Source organism: Dipodomys spectabilis, unplaced genomic scaffold, assembly GCF_019054845.1.
Source record: "Dipodomys spectabilis isolate Male_0828 unplaced genomic scaffold, ASM1905484v1 ptg000231l, whole genome shotgun sequence".
In the NCBI taxonomy this organism is placed as follows: Eukaryota; Metazoa; Chordata; class Mammalia; order Rodentia; family Heteromyidae; genus Dipodomys; species Dipodomys spectabilis.
In genome coordinates, this window is record NW_024870908.1 from 8118590 (window position 1) to 8137114 (window position 18525).

The following is an 18525-nucleotide window of genomic DNA, read 5'->3' on the forward strand; positions in this document are numbered from 1 at the left end:
TGGCTGTGTGGCCACCTTGGGGCCCCTGCTTTCTGGGGGGGGGGGCCGGCCCTCGTCTCCCTGCTCCAGGTCTGGGCCCCCAGGACCTGGGTGGCTCCTGGGTTCCCCTGACTGCGCAGGCCAGCAGCCAGGGTCGGGGCGGCCCTTTGCCAGACACTCTGCAGTAGCCCTCAGCCGCGCAGACGCTGGCAGTTGTGGAAGCCACACTGGCAGGTCAGGGGAGAGCTCAGGTTCCACTGGCAGTTGGGCCATGAAGTCATAAGGTTCTGCTGAGGAAAGGAAGGTTCCAGAATAACCCTGCTGCCAAGTTGTACCCACCTCCCTTGGGATTCTCTGAGGAGGCCGGGTGTGGGGACAGGAAGCTCGCGCCTCACTGCTTCGAGGCCCTTGCCCCCCTTGCTGACCCGCTCCCGACCCCCAGGGCCCCAGCCATCCTACCAGGCCCCATCAGCCCCCGGGGGGCCCGACTCCCCACCCAGCCTCCCCTGCCGCTCCCCCCCGGCCCAGCCCTTATCCTCTCCAGAGGCCCCCAGCCTTCTGCCTGACTTCACTGCCTCCCTCCGGCCACTCCCCGCCTGCCTTGGCCTGGTCTCCAGGGACAGGCACTGGGCCCAGGCCAGGCCTGCAGGTAGGGGCTTCTGGTGGTAATGTCAGGCGAGCCGGGATGGACAGGGTCCATGGGACAACTCTGCTCCCGGAACCCCCACAGACAGCTGACAGATGGGAGCCCTGTCTCATTCCTGCTGGCCACCTGTGCGTTCTCAGGGCCCTAGACTTTGCTGAGCCAAACCCCTGCCCAGCCCAGGCCAGACTAACTCAGAGGATTCACCCAGAGCTTGGGGTGTGACCCTTGCAGTTTGGTTCCCGTTACAGGGATCGGGCGTACCCGGAGAGCCCGCTCCCGAGGTGCCTTCTTACAGAGCTGGCTGGCAGCATGCTGTCGGGGATGTCGCCCCCGACCCAGCCGAGCACTGTGGCGCTGGAGGACCTGGAGCTGCTCCTGGCAGAAGCCCTGACCAGCCCTGAGCCCTTGAGCCTGGAAGAGACTCCGGAGAGGTACGAGCCCGGCCACGGGGCACCCAGCTCCTCCGTCCCCAAGCCGGAAGCTTCCAAGTACAAAGCGCAGCTGGAGCAGTGGTGAGCCGCCTGCGGGGCCGAGCGGGGCTCCCTACCCCCACCTCCCTACCCCCACCTCCCTACCCCCACCCCATCCCGTGTCACTGCCTGCGGGGCTGAGGCGGGCCGAGCGGGGCTCCCTACCTCCACCCCGTCCGTGGTGACACAGCTGAGCCCGCCCGCTCTGGCTAGCGTGGCGGACCTGCAGGCTGATGTGGCCTGCCTGCGAGGACACAAAGAGCGCTGCGAACACGTCACGCTGGGCCTGCTCCGGGAGCTGCTGCAGGTGCGCACACGCCTGCATCTGCAGACCTCAGCGGTGCAGCAGCTGCAGCAGAAGGCACAGCAGGCGGCCCCGGAGAAGGAGGCGCTGGAGGTGAGCCCGGGACGGTGCCCGCAGCTCCCTGCCCCCCACAGTGCACGGCTGTCCACCCACAATGCATGGCCCCTGGGCACGGGGACAGCTTCTCCCCGACCCTGAGTCCAGCTGGGTCGCTGATGCCAGGGTTCACAGCATCCCAAGGCCTTTAACACTGCCCCCCAGCACACTTCCTTGTGCTGCAGGAACTCGGTAGGTAACAGGCCAGCCTGCTCAGCTCCATGCCTTCTTTGCAGTCCCCTGGGTCCCAGAAGGAGAACCAGATGCAGGTCCTGGAGAAAAGGTACCCCCCCTCCTCTATAGGTATGGGCTTGGTGGGAAGTGGGGGCCACTAGCCCTGGGGTGCCCAGTCAGCTGTCTTCCGGCACGTGGTCCACCTTCTGCCCTGGGAGGCAGCGGGGAGGCTAGCCGGGAGGCTGTGCCACCTGCCCTGAGCCTGGCAGAGGTGGCTCCTTCTGTGTCAGGCTGGTGGAGGTCCGGGAAGCCTTGATGCAGATCCAGAGGACCCAGGCTCTGCAGAACTCGGAGAGGAAAGGTGTGGAGCAGGAGATTAACCTCAGGTGAGCCACGGCCTCCCCACACTGGCCCTGAGCCACCCACCTCGTGTATGTGCTGGGCATGGCTGATCTAGCCACGGGTGGAGTCCTACCCTGCTGCCTCAGCACCCCCAGAGCATGCCCATCATCAGTACTGCGCTTGCGGGGCCCCTCAGGCCGTCTGTGGAGCCACAAGGCTTGTCCCGTCCTCAGTCTGCTTGGCATTGCCATGTGTTACCCAAGTGGTTTGTGTTTCCCAGCCCGTCTGCTTCCCTGGGGCTGGTATGAGTCTCCACCGTCCCTAGACTGACGCAGCTCACTGACTTGCTGAGGCAAGAAGAACAGTGCCGAGAAGTGGCCTGTGAGGCCCTGCAGAAGAGTCAGAAGGACACCAGCCAGAAGGTGGACCGCGAGGTGGCCAAGCTGCAGGTACCATGGGGGGGGGGGGCAGCTGCCATGGCCACCTCCCTCTCCCAGTTCAAGCCACTCCAACCAGGTCAAAAAAAGGGATATCTGCTCTCTAAGCCCCTTCCGTGGCCATGTTTGGCCTCAGCCTTTCCCTCCAGGTGGGTGATAAGTTCTGAGCCACCAGCTCCCTCCCGCTGGTGATCCCGAGGAGGGGCCTGCTGTACGGCGTGGGGCAGGGGGCAGGGCCCACACATCTGCAGCCAAGCTCCTGGGCTCTGCAGACAGACCAGGGATGGCAGTGTCTCCACCGTGCGTCCAGCTCCTCTCGGGGCCAGGCCAGGAACTCCCAGCCGCACCCACATAGTTCTGCTGCCCAGAGCTGGTGGTGTCCGCTCACTGCCCACTGGGAAATCAACATATGGGCTCTCCTAAGAGGGCAGGGGTGTGGAGCTGAAGTTCCTGATGTGCTGGATGTAGGCCCTGCCTGCCTTTTCTCCGAGCACAGGGGTGTAGAAGGGCTCTCTAGGACCAGGGGTCAGCACATGATGACATAGTGACTGTTTTTTTTTTTTTTTTTTTGGTCGGTCGTGGGGCTTGAACTCTGGGCCTGCTGTCCCTCAGCTCTTCAGCTCAAGGCGAGCGCTCTACCACTTGAGCTACAGCGCCACTTCCGGTTTTCTGGTGGTTTATTGGAGATAGGAGTCTCACGGTCTCTCCTGCCCGGGCTGGCTTTGAACCGCGATCCTCAGATCTCAGCCTCCTGAGTAGCTAGGATTACAGGCGTGAGCCACCAGCGCCCGGCCATAGTGACTGTTTTTGTAAATAAAGTTTTATTGGCACAGAGCCATGAACATTTATAAATTATTTACCTTGAGGCTGTAGTGGTAAAAATGGGAGGTAAAGGCTTTAAGAGAGACCTTTGAAAACCTGAAGCATTTGTAGTCTGGCTGCTGACCCTGCTCAAAGGCACCCCAATATTTTTATGGGCAGGAATGTCAGCAGGTGCTCAGATGGAGGGAGAGCCCATTTGCTCATGGCCCACACTCAGCACCTGGCTGTGGAAAAGAGGTCTGGAGAGAGAGAGTTTATGTTATGGAGACATAAAGAATATGGGATAGAGCCAGGATATGGGATGGAGGCAGGGAGGATATGGGATGGAGGCCCCAAGCTTGTAGACCCTCTGGGGGCCCCAGATGCGGAGGCTGTCATGCTCCAAGGAAGTTCTGTCTGTGGGCCTTCTCTCACCCGCTTCCCTGCCTGAGGCCAAAGCTCACGATGTGAATTGTGGCCATCCTGCAGCCTTCCTGAGGGCATCTGGAGGCTGATACGCACCCAGGATCTCTAGACCTCAGGGTGTCCTGACCTTCAGGCCCTTCCTGACTCCCAAGCTGGGTCCTCTGGGGAGTGGGGACTGTGGCCGCTGCCCCCCGCCCTTCTTGACCTGAATGTGGTGGGCCTAGCGCCACTGGGCACAGGAACGTTAGGGGCCAGGCAGGCTGTCCCGCGGGGAGGCTGCAGGTGACCCTGTGCCCACCTCCCCAGGTCCTGGTGACCAAGCGTGCGGAGGAGACGAGTCTCCGCTTCCTCAAGAGGGAGGCCAAGCTGTGCGGCTTTCTGCAGAAGAGTTTCCTGACCCTGGAGCAGGTGGGGACCGGGCTGGACGCCGGGAGGCGTCCCAGCTGGGATGGCCCCTTGCCGCCCACCCTGGCAGGGGCACAGGCTCGTTCTCTGTCCCTGCAGAGAATGAAGACTTTGGAGACCATGAGGCTGAAGGCGGAGAATGGCCTGCGAGAGGAGCTAGAGGTCCGCTGGCAGAAGCTTCTGGAATTGACTAAGGAGCACATGAGGACGGTGCGGGCCCAGCGTCAGGTAGGCCCAAGCTGACAGGTGGGCGGACAGGTGGCAGGTGCTGGAACTCAGAGCCATCTTTTTTTTTTTTTTTTTTGGTCGGTTGTGGGGCTTGAACTCTGGGCCTGGGTGCTGTCCCTGCGCTCTTCAGCTCAAGGCGAGCGCTCTACTGCATGAGCCACAGCACCACTTCTGGGTTTCTAGTGGTTTATTGGAGATAGGAGTCTCACGGACTTTCCTGCCCAGGCTGGCTTTGAACCGTGATCCTCAGATCTCAGCCTCCTGAGTAGCTAGGATGACAGGCGTGAGCCACCGGCGCCCGGCTGTCAGAGCCATCTTTGCCGCAGGAGGAGGAAGGCCACTTGCTGGGCCAGTGCCAGGGCCTGGACGCAGCCGTGGTCCAGCTCACCACATTTGTGCGGCAGAATCAGCAGTCCCTGAGCCGTGTCCTGCTGGCTGAGCAGAAGGCCCGGTGGGTGTGGCCTGCAGGGCCACCCAGGCCCGTCTGCAGGGGCCTGCTGGGGCTCACCAAGGCTCAGCCCTGCTGCCTGCCCCTCCCTCCCCCCAGCTCACCCGCTGGCCATATGGGTGCACAGACTCCCTTCCCTGTCCATCCTCCCTCCCTCTTTGCAGAGTGCAGCCCCTCCCCCCCATTGGTGGCAGCACCTGTGACTATGCCCCACCCTCTAGTCTGTGGGATCTCATGGGCCCCTCCTCCCCGGTGGGACTGGGGTCGAGCCTCGGCTGAGGGACACTCTTGGTGGCAGGGAGGCCATGGTGAGCTTGGAGGAGAGCCAGGCTGGGGAGCTGGCATCCTACATTCAGGAGAATCTGGAGGCGGTGCAGCTAGCTGGCAAGCTGGCCCAGCAGGAGACGCAGAGCGCACTGGAGCTGGTAAGGGGCCAGCAGAGACTTCCGTAAAGCCAGACACTAGCACCCAGCCGGGACCTCCTCCACCCCTGCCCTCCCCCTACAGCTCCAAGAGAAGAGCCAGGCCCTGGAGGCCCTGGTGGCCGACATGGCCCGGCAACTGAAGGACCTGAGTGATCACTGCCTGGCCTTGAGCTGGAGGCTGGACCTGCAGGAGCAGACATTGGGCATGAAGCTATCCCAGGTGAGCTCCCGAGACAGATGGGGCCCGGGGCGGAGGCCTCCTCTGGCCGGCACTGTCTCAGACAGTGGCCCCTGGCTAGTTGCCCAGGACCCACTGCTGACGCTGCAGCGCCTGGCACCACAGCTGTGGCTTTCCACTATCCTGGTGGTGGGCCGCCAGCCGGGGAGGCAGCTCCAGCTCCTGGCATCCTGGCATTGTTTTCTGTACTGGTACTAGGGCTCCAACTCAACCTTGAACCCTCACTCACTTTTCCAGCTGAGTGGCACGCTACCTCCTGAGCCACGTTCCAGCTTTCTCCTGGCTAACTGGAGATAAGAATTTCTGGAAATTATCTCCTTAGACTGCCTCCAAATTGTAATTCTCAGATCTCGGTTTCCTGAGCAGCTAGGGTTGTGGGCGTGAGCCACTGGTGCCACTGGCCGTTCGCTCTTTAAGGTGTGCCATTCAGTCACTCGTTGATCCACAGAGCTGTGCATCTAGTCAGTGCTGGAACTTGCCCATGATCCCAGATGGAAGCCCCCTGGCCCATTGCCGCCCTCCCCCGCCCCTCGGCGCCTGGACGAGATGAGCTTCCTTCCTGTCTCTGAGCGGCCTGCTGTAGAGAGCAGACTCCTTGCAGAGGAGTCCTGCAGTGTCCCCGGCTTCTCTCCCTGAGCCGCCCTGTGGTGACACGGGTCTGCCGTGCTCCTCCGGCTGGCCCTGCGGCCCTTCTGTGCACACGAGGAGTCAGAACAGCTCCAGCCTCTGACCCTGGCAAAGGGGTTGGCTCCTTCACAGCCCGGCGACCCTGCCTGGAGGGGCCTGGGGCTTCCTTGGCCTTGCTGGCTTGTCCGTTTGTGTCTGGCCAGGCTGCCCCAGGGTGTAGGTCCGTGCACAAGTGTGCTTGCAGCTACAGGTGGACTTGGGCTCTGGCCTCCCCTTCCCCCTCCCTCCCGTCCACCCATCTGTCCAGCCACACGCTCTGGACTCCAGCTTTGACCTCACATCTGGATCCTAGGTGAAGACGGAGTGGGAATGTGCGGAGAGGAAGTCTCAGGAGGACCTGGCCCTGGGGCTGAAGGAGGCGGCAGCGCAGCTGCGGGCCGTGCGGGAGCAGGTGGACGACTTCTCCCAGAAGGTGGGTGCAGTCTCCCTTCTCCCCATGTCTGCCCCAGGCTGGGTCTGGAGGCGCCCTGAGTCTCGCCCACTCTGCGTTTCAGATAGAAGGCGTCTCAGAGGAGTGTGCCTTCCGCAAGAGTGATGCCGACCTGAAGATCTCCGTGGAGAGCAAGGCCAGGTGGGAGCCCCGGGCACCGGCTCTTCCGTCCACGCTCTGTGTGGCACCCCTGCCTCCCTGCCCCTCCCCACCCCCCCAGCTGCCCCCAGCGGGCGCCCGCCCCTCCCACCTCTGCCACAGACCCCCTGGAGAGCGGGCAGGGCCGAGCCCCTCAAGCTCCTTAAGCCTGTGATGGCCAGAGGAATCCCCGCCCTGCCCACGCCGTCCCCTGGCTGCCCCCAGGGCACCCCACAGCCAGCCCCTGCCCCCACAGAAAGGCCGCGATGGGCCTCGTGCGGCAGGAGCTGGCCTCGCTGCAGTCATCCATGCAGCTGCTCAAGGAGGACCACCCCGGGCGGAAGATCGCTGAGATCCAGGGCAACCTGGCCACGGTACTCCTCAGCCCTCGGAAGCAGCCTGGTCCAGCCTGGGCGGGGCCCCCTGGGCACAGCGGGCTGCTCAGGAACAGGGCTCTGTTCAGTTTCAGAAGCAAGTGCTAAAACTGGAAGATAGCATCCAAGCTAACAAGACCATCCAGAACCTGAAGTTTAATACAGAGACCAAGCTGGTGAGCACCCCCCGCCCCCCCGTCCCTCGGTCCCTCGGGTCCCAGCCCGGCCCGAGTCCTGCCAACTCCACGGCCTGCTGTCTGCCTGGAAGCCGCCGAGCAGCACGGCCCCCCCATGGGAGACGAGCCCCCCGCTGGCTGCCCTGTGTCCTTCTCCCTCCCTGTCCCCCGCGGCTCTGGGGAGCACTCGCACCCTGTGCCCGCAGCGCGAGGAGGAGCTGGCAAGCCTGCGGGAGACTGTGCTGCTCCTGTGGAGTGAGGCGGGGCCCTGGCCGCTGACGCTGGGCAGCAGGCGCATGCTGATGTCCCTGGTGAGGCAGCGGTTCTTCGTCAAAGACGTGGCGCCTGGCGAGCTGGTCTCTGTGAACCGCTGGGGCGTGTACCAGGCTCTGAGGTGGGCAGCAGGGCGCCCGGCGTCCCGGGGCGGCGGCCCCACCGCACCAGGCGGGGGAGCCTGCATGAGCCGTGTCTGCACACAGGTGGCTGCAGTGGAAGGCTGTCTTCATGAACCTGCTGGCCCAGCGAAAGCCAGGCGCCATCTCCCGCCAAAAGCCTGTGTCCCAGCTGCTGTCTCTGTCCCCTTCCCAAAAATAAAAGCACAGTGCTTGTCCCCCTCAGAGCCAGTCCCCTGACGCCTCTGCGACAGCCTCCCACGGGCTCTGCAGCTGACAGGGAGTCCAGGGACCAATGGCCAGTCCCTGGACCGTCCCCCAGGACCTTCCTGCCCTGCCCAGCATCGGGGCCCCACGCCCCAGGGGGCCAGGGCTCCGGCAGGTGTGCACAGAGGCACCCAGTCCCGCGCCTGGCAGGGCACGCGATGCTAGGGGTCTCGACTTAGGCCCATCTGGGGTGTCTCCAGCTCTGCGTAGCACCCCTCCCCCGGCCTGCCACTCCAGCCCAGGGAAGCAGCTTCTCGCCACAACTCTGGGGAGGGGCTTGACCTGTGCGGAGCCCTCACATGCCGGGCCTGCCACGGGGACCGTCAGCCCCGGCCCTGCTGAGGGAGGGGTGCCTCCCTAGCAGGACCCCCCACCCGCCCTGGAAGCCGCAGTTGCCACCCGAGTCCCCGCTCCCGCAGGGAGCTGTGGAGATGGCTGTGCACAGTGGGAGCTGTGGAGGTCAGGGTCAGGTGGGCTGGATGGGGGCATTCCCACTCTCCTCCGGCTCCCAGCCCCAGCAGCACCGGCCGAGCGGGTGGGGGAATGGGCACCCTGGGAAGGGCGCTGCTGCCCAGTGCACGCGAGCCCCTCCTCTGCTAGGCCTCGGCCAGCTGAGCCGCATCCAGAGCTCGGGCGCCCTGGCTGTGCAGCTCCTGCTCAGCCTCCACTGACCAGCTGGCCAGCAGGTCACTGAAGTCTGGTGTGCCGGGGTGGAGCAGGCCCAGGGGGTTGGGCTCTGGCTCCTTCCAGAAGGAGGGGGGCAGCTTCCTCTGGGTCATGGGGGTGATGTGGCCATACTTGCGCTCCAGTCTCAGTCTGCGGCCGGAGAACTGCCGCAGCCCGTAGTCAAAGAGCTCGGCCAGGGGTCCCAGTGGCGAGGCCCCCCCGCTGCCGAGGCCCGGCCGGTGTGCCTGCCCCTCAGACGCCTCGGGGGGACAGACCCCCGGCTCCGCGGCCTCCTCCTGCTCCAGAGGCCCGGCCTGGGCCAGGCGCGCCAGGTCCGCGTAGTAGAGCTCCCGGGCGGAGTGGCTGGCGGGCGGGCTGTGCCTGTGCCTGTCACGGGCGTCTGCGTCCTGCCCCCCACCCTTGCGGCCGAAGTACCTCTGGATGTCACCGCTGATGAGTTCCGAGAAGCGCAGCAGCTGCAGCGGGGTCTCAGGGCTGCCGGGACCCTGGGGGGCCACCCCTGAGCTCGGGTGGGGCAGGCAGCAGGCCTGTGCCCCCTCCACCTCCAGGTCCTCCTCCTCCTCCTCCTCCTCCTCCTCCTCCTCTTCCTCCTCCTCCTCCTCCTCAGAAGTTTCTGGGGGTTCCGGGTCCAAGGACAGGAAGGGTTGGTGGGATGGCAGCAGCAGCCCGAAGTCACAGAGAGGCCGTATCACGCCCGCGGCCATCTCCTCCCGACCTGAGCTGCCTGGGCCTCTGGGCAGTGGGCACTGCTGGGAGGTGGAGAGGGACCGGTTATGGCAGACCTGGCCGTGCCCTGTGGACTCGATGCCCTTAAGAAGGCCACCCGCTCCCCGCTCCCTGGAGCCCCTGCCCTGCTGTGCTTAGGGAGACATAGCAAAGATAGGCAGACCCAGTGGACACACGGCCGGCCCCCCGCGTGCCGGGGTGGGGTGCAGGACAGGGCTGGCCACTGGTGCAGCGCCTGCCTGGGGTCGGGGCTCCCCTCAGGGCCCAGGGAGCAAGCAGGGATGAGAAGATGCCCGTCGGAGCCCCTCAAACCACCGAGAACCGTGCAGGAGGGAGAGGTCCTGGGGGCCCCCTGCCCAGAGCTGAGGAGGCGGGGGGGGGGTTGGCGTCCACCCCCCGGCCCAGGGCTGCCTGGGTGAGGGGAGGGGGCTCCCTGCCCCTCCAACAAGCTCCAGGGCTTGGGGAGCTCTGTTCCTAGCTGAGTCTGGTCTTGAACTCACTCCCTTCTTCCTGGCTAGGCTCTGGTGTTACCCAACATCTGACCTCCAGGGGAGGCGACACCAGAGCAGCCCAACCCGCACCTCCCGCTCAGTCAGGGGGATCCCAAGGCAGGACCCCAGAGTGAACAGAGAGCCAGTGGCCTCTGCAGTCCCAGGAAGGTCCAGTGGAAGCAGTTGGGCCTGGAGCTTGATGCCGGGGGGGGGGGGGGGTCGCTGGGGAAGTGGCCAGAGGGTGGTATGGCTCTCACGGCCAGCAGGACAAATGCCACCACGTCCCTCCCCAGGCTGGAGCTGAGTGGGTCCCCCCAAAAGCAGAAAGGCAGGGAGCAGGCACCTCTCCTGTGGTCAGAGTAGCCTCTCTGAGAGACCTGTGGTGTGGGGTGCGCTTGTGCAGGTCTCCTGGGGTCTGGCTGACCCAGGCAGGCCCCTCCTGGGGCCTGAGGCTCTGGCGTGGAGTGTGGGTGAGCTTGGAGCCACCCCTGCCTGCTCCCGCCTGGCCCGGCCCCTCAAGGTCCTCTCCTGCTGGGTTCCCTTGGTGTAGGAACTTTCCGGGAACCCTAGCACTGGCCGTCAGGATGGTCACTCCTGGAGCAGGGCCTCCCAAGGGAGAGGTCCAGCAAGACCCAGCGGGTGCAGAGACCCCGCCCCACCAGGCAGCTGCCCCCCCCAGCCCTCCCCACCTGCCTCGCCCAGCTCCTACCTGATGGGGGCTGCAGCTCCTGCGCGCGGGCCCACCTCTACCTGGGCGCAAGCATTTATAGCCGGGCTCCGGGGCTGCCTGGGGCCGGCAAATATTTGGTGACGGCATTGTCCTCGCAGACTGGGCAAATAGAGCCCGTTTGCTTTAGCGCCCGGCAACCAGGGCCCCACGATGGGGGCAGTGCCTGCAGACCGGCCTGGTCCCCGGCCTGCCTGGGGACCCTGGAGTGTTTGCCTGGCCCCAGCTGGCCCACACCTTGGCCCAAGCACTCTTATCTCTGCTGCTGATTGGGCCTGGTCCAGGCCTTGCCAAATAGGCGGAAAATTAAATTTCATGCTATTTTGAGTTCTGGAGTGCACCTCTCCAGAAGACATCCTGCCCGCACAGCGCGGGCTGTAAACAGCCACCAAGGTGCTGGGTGGGGGAGGGGGGGGAGGACGGAGCTGCCTGGGCCCTGACCAGAGGGACAGAGTGTGGGAAGGGGCCATGTCCAGGCCCAGGGCATGGAGCTTGTGTAGGTAGTGCCTGGAACCTGCTCGCCCCCCTCGGCCCTTGGGGATGGCTGTGGTCATCTCTGCCAGCCCAGGCAGGGCTGCTGCCCCACCCAGCTGCCACCTGGCTCTTCCAGAGCCATGGGTGTGGGCAGCCGGCCTGGTTAACCCAGGGCTGAGGTGGCCCCTCTTCCCTGGCCTCCGGCCCGCCTCAGTGGACTTCGCCGGGTCCTGCCACGTGGGGCCGTGTGAGCATCCGGGAGGGTCGCGGGCAGGGGCCGCAGGCGGCAGAGATGTGCACGCCCTCACTCCGGAGGGCCCCCAGGGTCTGAGGATCTGGGGATCTGGTCCTGCTCTCCCATGCCGGTGGCCATTGGCCACCCATGGTTCTTGGACTTGTGACCATACGTCCCTGTCCCTGCCCGTGTCCCCACACTGTCCTTGTGCGTCAGCATCCCCGGGTCCTCAGAGGATGCCCGCTGGGTGGGGGTGTGGGGGGCACAACAAATCCACCCACCCCAGACCCACCACTTGTGTCTGGAGTGACCCTGCGTCTAAGCAAGCTCAGCTCCGTGGCTCTCGGCATTCTGCCTTGGGTCTGACTGTCTCGGCATGCCATGACACCCTCCCGGGCCTGGGCCCCCCTTCTGCCTCTGCGGCTCCCAACCTCTGGCTCAGGCGTCTGGACGCCAGACTGGGGCTTGGGCTGTGAATCATACAGGGGCGCTTTGACTCCTAAATCCAAAGCGACTTGCCCTGTCCTGGCTGTGGGCAGCCTAGCCTCAGCCTCAGCGTCCTCGGCTCTGGCCTGGTGCAGCAGGACGCCCAGGACTGGCTCCAGACATCTGTCCTGCCTGTGAGGACACACACAGGTTTTGCCTCCTGTGGGCTCAGAGGCCTTCAGCCTGGGTGCCCCCTTCCCTACCTGCCCAGGACCCCAGAAATGGTCCCCTAGAGTGGAGGAGGCCACAGCAACTCCTGGCTGGAGGCACAGTGCCCCCTGCTGTTTGGTGTAGGAAAGGGCAGAAAACGAAGGTGGAGTCCACGCTGGCAGCCCTCCAGAGGCGCAGCGCTGTGGCACACCTTGCCTCTGCGGGGAGAAGCAGGGGCCTGAAGGACCTGTGTGTCCGACCCTGACCAGAGTCAGGACAGGGAGGAGCTGAGGCTGGGGTCACGGCCATCTGCTTGTGAGGCCCAGCCCTGGGTGGGGAGCCCAGGCTGAGGTGAGTGGCTGGGACACAGCCCTGCCCTCAAGCAGGTCCCTCCTGCCTTAGAAACCTCTGGAGGGGCTCCCAGCAGAGGGCAGGCCCCATGCTACGCCACAGCCATGGACTCCTGGTTTCCAGGCATCTGGATGTCAGCACAGGATCCCTGAATATAGACATAGACACGGGAGATTAAAGACGAAGCTCAAAGATGCTGCACTGGGCTGGGAAGTTGGCTCAGTGGTAGAGCACTTGCCTTACATGCCTGAGGCCCTGGGTTCGATTCCTCAGCAACACATAAGCAAAAAGAAAAAAGCTGGAAGTGGTGCTGTGGCTCAAGTGGTAGAGGGCTAGCTTTGAGCTGAAGGGCTGAGGGACAGCACCCAGACCCAGAGTTCAGGCCCCACAACCAGACCCCCCCCTCCCCCCAAAAAAAAAAAAGATGCTGCACTGCTGTCTTCAAAGGTGAAGAAGCCATAAGCCAAGGGATGCTGGGGCTTCCAAAAGGCAGAGACCTCAAGGAATCCAACTGACCTGCCAACACCTGAATTCCAGGCCTTTGTGTCATCCTAGATCATGACCTCCAGAGCCGTGAGTGTGTCATTTAAGCCACTCAGCTGTGGCCATCAGTTTCAGCACAAGGGAAAAGTCATAGCTGGAGACTTGGCTGGAGGTGGAGCTGGGCAGACAGGTCAGGTCTCGTGAAGGGCTGGGAAATACAGAGTAGGAGATGGAGGGTGCCTATGCATTCTCCATGGAGGGTCCCTGGGAAGCCTAAAGCGGGTATCACTCCTGCCAGCAAGGGCATGGTGAACATACCCCGGGACTGCTCCCCTGCTTTGACCCTACCCCCTACTCCTGCAATGACCAAAGGCCTCTTGTGCTTGCTGGAGGGTGTACCTTCCCCCGACTGCCAGACCCATTGTTTGTCCTGCAGAATCCTGGTGGTGGTTCCTGCCTGAAAAGAGATGAGAGAGGAAAAACCCAGCCTGGGATGGAAAATTCTAGAGTAGGGAAGAAACCAGAGTGGCTATGTGCCTAGGAAGCGGAGCCTGGTGAGGAGCTGAAGAAGGCAGTGGGGAGGGTCCACCTCCAGGGTGAGCTGAGGGGCACTGATGGGGACCGGCCCGAGCAATTTCCAAAGCATGCCCGGGACCTCGCGCAGGGGTTGGCTACGCGGCCCCTTGTCTGCTCTGAGTTTTAAGCTCAGGAACACCAGGCGTCCACCACGTTGTTTCTGTTTCTCTCTTTTTTTTTTTTTGGTCGGTCGTGGGGCCTGAACTCTGGGCCTGGGCGCTGTCCCTCAGCTCTTCAGCTCAAGGCTAGCGCTCTACCACTTGAGCCACAGCGCCACTTCCAGCTTTTTTTCTTTTTGCTTATATGGTGCTGAGGAATTGAACCCAGGGCCTCATGCATGCAAGGCAAGTGCTCTACCACTGAGCCTCCTTCCCAGCCCCTTTCTCTGGGTTTTGTTACTGGTGGGGTTAGGTAGGGACAGCGACTGGAGAGACAATGGCTTGGCAAAGATCCGCACTCATGGAGTCAACGCCTGCTCGTGTGTTGGGTCGGGGGCCAGGGTCTGCCGCGTGGTGTCCCTGAGCCCCCAGCAACCATCTGGGCTCCTGGCTGGGGCTCAAGCATCTATCCCAGCATCTGCTCCCAGCCCGTCTCCCGCCACAGGCTGGGGCGCTCGGAGCGCCGCCCACCGCCCCGCCGGCCTCCACTGCGCGGCAGCTCTCAGGCCCTGAAGGCTCTGCGGCCCTGCTGCCCCCCCCCCCCCCCCCCATTGATCTTCCTGGGGAAAATCAATAGCTCCAATATGTCAGCTCTCAAGTGGCATGACAATAAATTACCCTGCCATTAAGCGCACAGGGCGGCGGCCTCCCCTCCCCATTAGCGGGGCATTCTGTGTGTGCTTTGCGATAATGAGCGCTCAGGTGTTGGTTTGTGTCCTGGGGAGGCGCGGGCAGGGCCACGTGGGTCCCCTCCCTCTCGGCTTCCCGGCCGGGGATCTGCTTCAGAGGAGGGTGTGCGGGAAGCAGGGTGGCAGGATGGGGTTGCTGGGGTGCAGTGGCAGAAGATGGGCATGGCCGGCCGGTCGCCGGCCCGGGGCCTCCCCGGCCACCCAAGACGGCGGCGGTTTATTCCAGAGCCAAGGCCGGGGGGGGGGGGGCGCCCCCGCCTGACGTCACGTGGTGGCCCCCCGGGCCACGCCCGCCCGCGGCACCCCGCGTGACCTCGGGGTCGCCCCGGGGATGTGCGGCCCCGCCGGGCCGAGCGGGCTGGCGGTCGGGGGCACCCCGCGGAGCCGCCCGGCAGGGGCCGCCCCCGCGCCCGCTGGTCCGGCTCAGGCCGCCGTCATTGGGCGCGGGTCACTTAGGGTGGTGTTTGGTAGGAAGCGTCGTCCTCTAACCACAAACGCCGGCCACCGCCACCACGAAGGCCCTCGGGGGCCGCCGTCCACGCTCCGTCCCCCCCGCCGAACTACAAACGCGCCTTCCGGCCCCCAGGCTCGGGCCTGCTGCGCGAGGAACTACATTTCCCGGTATGCCCCGCGCCCCCCAGGGGTCCTGACAGCAAAGGAAAAGCCCGCCCGAGGAGGTGCGTCATTTCCGCTGCGCCGCCGGGCTCACGTTCTGTAGTCGTGAGCGGAGGCCTGGGATGACGTCCTTTCCGCTCTTGTGCGACGGAAGTGACGCGTGGCGCCGAGCGCCGGGCCGAGGTCGCGATGAGCGGCGCGTTGCGTGTCCCCGCGTCCGGGTGAGGGCCGGGCGGGCGCGGGCGGGCGCGGGCGGGCGCGGGCGGGCGGGGTGGGGGCCGGGCGGGCGCGGGCGGGCGCGGGCGGGCGGGGGCCGGGCGGGGGCCGGGCGGGCGCGGGCGGGCGGGGGCCGGGCGGGCGGGCGGGCGCGGGCGGGCGGGGTGGGGGCCGGGCGGGCGGGCGGGGTGGGGGCCGGGCGGGCGGGGTGGGCGGGGGCGGGCGCGGGCGGGCGGGGTGGGGGCCGGGCGGGCGGGCGGGGTGGGGGCCGGGCGGGCGGGGTGGGCGGGGGCGGGCGCGGGCGGGCGGGGTGGGGGCCGGGCGGGCGCGGGCGGGTGGGGGCCGGGCGGGCGGGGTGGGCGGGCGCGGGCGGGTGGGGGCCGGGCGGGCGGGGTGGGCGGGCGCGGGCGGGTGGGGGCCGGGCGGGCGGGGTGGGCGGGCGCGGGCGGGTGGGGGCCGGGCGGGCGGGCGCGGGCGGGCGCGGGCGGGCGGGGTGGGGGCCGGGCGGGCGGGGTGGGGGCCGGGCGGGCGCGGGCGGGCGGGGGCCGGGCGGGTGGGGGCCGGGCGGGCGGGGTGGGGGCCGGGCGGGCGCGGGCGGGCGGGGGCCGGGCGGGTGGGGGCCGGGCGGGCGGGGTGGGGGCGCGGGCGGGCGCGGGCGGGTGGGGGCCGGGCGGGTGGGTGGGGGCCGGGCGGGCGGGGTGGGCGGGCGCGGGCGGGCGGGCGGGCGGGCGGGGTGGGGGCCGGGCGGGCGCGGGCGGGTGGGGTCCGGGCGGGCGGGTCGGGGCCGGGCGGGCCGGGCTCACGCGCGCTCACTGCGCTCTCTTCTCCAGGGCCGCGCGGGCGCCGCGGCGGGCGCGCTGGGCTCGAAGCCTGCATCCGCCGCCCGGCGGCAGCGCTCCGCCGCGGCCTCCGGCGGAGGCGGAAGACCCCAGCCGCCCCTTCCCGTTCGCACCCAGCGGAGCCCACCCGTTCCGCTGGCCGGTGCTGCGCTCGTTGGGGGAGAAGCGGCAGCGTTCCGGGAGGAAGGTGCTGCCCGCCACCTTCTCCCTCTTGGCGGTGGTCGTCTGGTGCTTCCTGAGGGAGGAGGGCGGCACGGACCGGTGGTGGTGGAGGGCGGCGCGCCGAGAGGCACCCGCGCCCGGCCACGGCGCGGAGCAGCCCGCCGCCCGCGCGGCGAGGAGCTGACGCGGTCCAGCAAGGAAACGGGCCGCCGCCCTTCGGAGTGAAAGGCGTCTCCGGCGGCTTCCATCCCGGTGAAGCACCGCCGCTGACACGCGCGCAGGCTGGGCAGACAGTCAGCATCTCGGACCCTTCTCTTGCCTGACGCGGATGGCCAGGGTTTCGTCCAAGACTCCGCTGCATAGACGTTTGGCCCGCGCTGTATGCCCTTGGATTCGTGGTCTTCCTACAACCTAATCGTGTATCCGACGCTGTTCTGGTGACACAAGTAGCACAGGGCCGATTTGTAGGTCATTTACTGTATGAGACAAAATAGCTGGCAGCAGTGTTCAAGTGTTATAAGGTGGCACCATGTGTGTACCTAATAACCTGTGGGCGCTAATCTTACATATTAACATCGTAGTGTGGCAACACCAAAGTCAGGTTAAGGTGATTCCTTTTTCTCTTATTTTCCTCCCATGTAATTAAAAAGGTGGCTAGATGGTTTTTCTTACTGAAATAGGAACTTAAATGCACTGGGTGTTGGGGGCTCACTCTGTAATCCTATTAAGAAGGCTCTCAAGTGGTAGAATGCCAGCCTTAAGTAGAAAGCGAGGGAGCGTGCCAAGGCTCTTGAGTTCAACACCAGTATGGGTACAAAAGTAAAAATAAAAATAAATTGTGGAATCTAAATAGTGCTAAAGTATTTCTTTTCATGAAGGGCACTGTTTTGGATTACCTGCATGATACTTTTTTCAGGTACTAAGGGGAAAAAAATGCTTGCTAATTCTGAATTTTAAAAGAAAATTCTGAGTAAAAGGGAACTTTTATTTAAACAAACTTAAGGAAATGAGTTTTTTTGTTTTCTGACACACATGTGTGAGTAAGAGGTCTATAAGCTGCCCTGGCTGTGGCAAACGTCTTCTATTTATTTATTTTTTTTATTTTTTCTTAGTCCGCTGTGAGGCCTGAACTCTGGGCCTGAGCACTGTCCCTCAGCTCTTCAGCTCAAGGCTAGCACTCTACCACTTGAGCCACAGCGCCACTTCCGGCTTTTTTCTTTTTGCTTATGTGGTGCTGAGGAATCGAACCCAGGGCCTTGGGCATGCAAGGCGAGTGCTCTACCACTGAGCCACCTTCCCAGCCCCAAAGAGTACATTTCTTTTTTTTTTTTTGGTCGGTCGTGGGGCTTGAACTCTGGGCCTGGGCGCTGTCCCTCAGCTCTTCAGCTAAAGGCGAGCGCTCTACCACTTGAGCTACAGCACCACTTCCAAACGTTGCCTTCTAAAGGTCTTTCTCCAAACATGCTCCAAGGGTTCAGCACACTTTCCAAAACTAGGAGAGAAGTAGGGTGGATACAAGTATGTTTATGTTTTCAAGAGATTTGAAAAGACTGACCTAGTTCCTAGAGTTGCAGAGCTGAGGTTGTTTTAGGGGGCAGTTTTTAAAACCAGTGCTTGCTTTTGCTTTCACTGGCGCCTGAAAAGGGTAAAAAAAAAGACAGCCAGGAACCCATGGCTCATGCCTGTAATCCTAGCTACTGGTAAGGCTGAGATCTGAGGGTCATAGTTTGAAGCCAGCCAAGGCAGGAAAGTCCTTAAAATTCATCTCCAATTAACCACCAGAAAACCAGATGTGGAGCTGTGGCTCTACCCTTGAGAAAAAGAACTGGGGGACAGTGCCCAGGCCCCCACTCTTCACATTCTGCTTGATTTACTTGGATACTTTTTATTTAATGGTGATACAGTAATTTGAACTCAATTGCTGCTGTTGGCTGTGCTAAGCAGGCATTCTACCACTTGGATCACATCCCCACCCCAGGAAATACTCTTTCACTGGTGGTGTCCTAGTACAAGTGTGTACTTCCAGCACTTGGAAACTGAAGCATGATGATCTGGAGGGTCCAAGCCAGCCTGGACTATATATATATAGAGAGAGAGAGAGCACGAGCGCGCAAGATTGTCAAACCAAAGGATATTTCACTTTTCCTTTTTTTTTTTTTTTACTTATTTTTACTTGAAGATGTAATGTTTACAGAGGCAGTGGTCCATTTAGACTGTGAATGGATTAAGTCATTCATCCTTATCAGCCAGTGATAGTTCTCATTTTTCTGTATTATTTTAAAAAATTATTTATACCTGTCATCCTAGCTGCTCTGGAGGCTGAGATCTGAGGATAGTGGTTCAAAGCCAGCCCAGGCAGGAAAATCCGTGAGACTCTTATCTACCAATCAACCACCAGGAAACTGCTATTGGTGCTGTGGCTCCCACGCCCCCACGCGCCCGGCCCCGCCCCATGTCCCGGGATCCGCGCCCCCTTCCCAGGGATCCGCGCCCCGCCCCCCGGCCCGGGCTCCGCGCCCCGCCCTCCCCCCCCCCGGCCCGGGCTCCGCGCCCCGCCCTCGCCCCGCCCTCGCCCCG

The 18525-nt window shown here is 64.0% G+C and overlaps 3 protein-coding genes across 3 annotated transcripts; 2 read left to right on the plus strand and 1 right to left on the minus strand.

Annotated features, from left to right (window-relative positions):
• The first annotated feature begins 664 nt into the window (after positions 1–664).
• Ccdc154 (coiled-coil domain containing 154) lies at positions 665–8021 on the plus strand. The gene is made up of 17 exons (XM_042698151.1): positions 665–753; positions 874–1137; positions 1309–1492; positions 1732–1778; positions 1960–2055; positions 2337–2460; positions 3982–4083; positions 4180–4308; positions 4635–4759; positions 5055–5181; positions 5264–5401; positions 6399–6518; positions 6601–6677; positions 6931–7048; positions 7138–7224; positions 7431–7618; positions 7704–8021. The coding sequence occupies exons 1-17, from the start codon at positions 665–667 to the stop codon at positions 7816–7818; spliced, it is 2130 nt and encodes a 709-aa protein (XP_042554085.1). The 3' UTR covers positions 7819–8021.
• A 458-nt stretch (positions 8022–8479) lies between these two features.
• Positions 8480–12793, minus strand: Percc1 (proline and glutamate rich with coiled coil 1). The gene is made up of 2 exons (XM_042698278.1): positions 12727–12793; positions 8480–9319 (listed from the first exon to the last, which is right to left on the minus strand). The coding sequence occupies exon 2, from the start codon at positions 9272–9274 to the stop codon at positions 8480–8482; it is 795 nt and encodes a 264-aa protein (XP_042554212.1). The 5' UTR covers positions 9275–9319; positions 12727–12793.
• Positions 12794–14920: 2127 nt separating this feature from the next.
• On the plus strand, positions 14921–16132 carry CUNH16orf91 (chromosome unknown C16orf91 homolog). Its single transcript, XM_042698152.1, has 2 exons — positions 14921–14952; positions 15778–16132. The coding sequence occupies exons 1-2, from the start codon at positions 14921–14923 to the stop codon at positions 16130–16132; spliced, it is 387 nt and encodes a 128-aa protein (XP_042554086.1).
• Positions 16133–18525: the final 2393 nt, after the last annotated feature.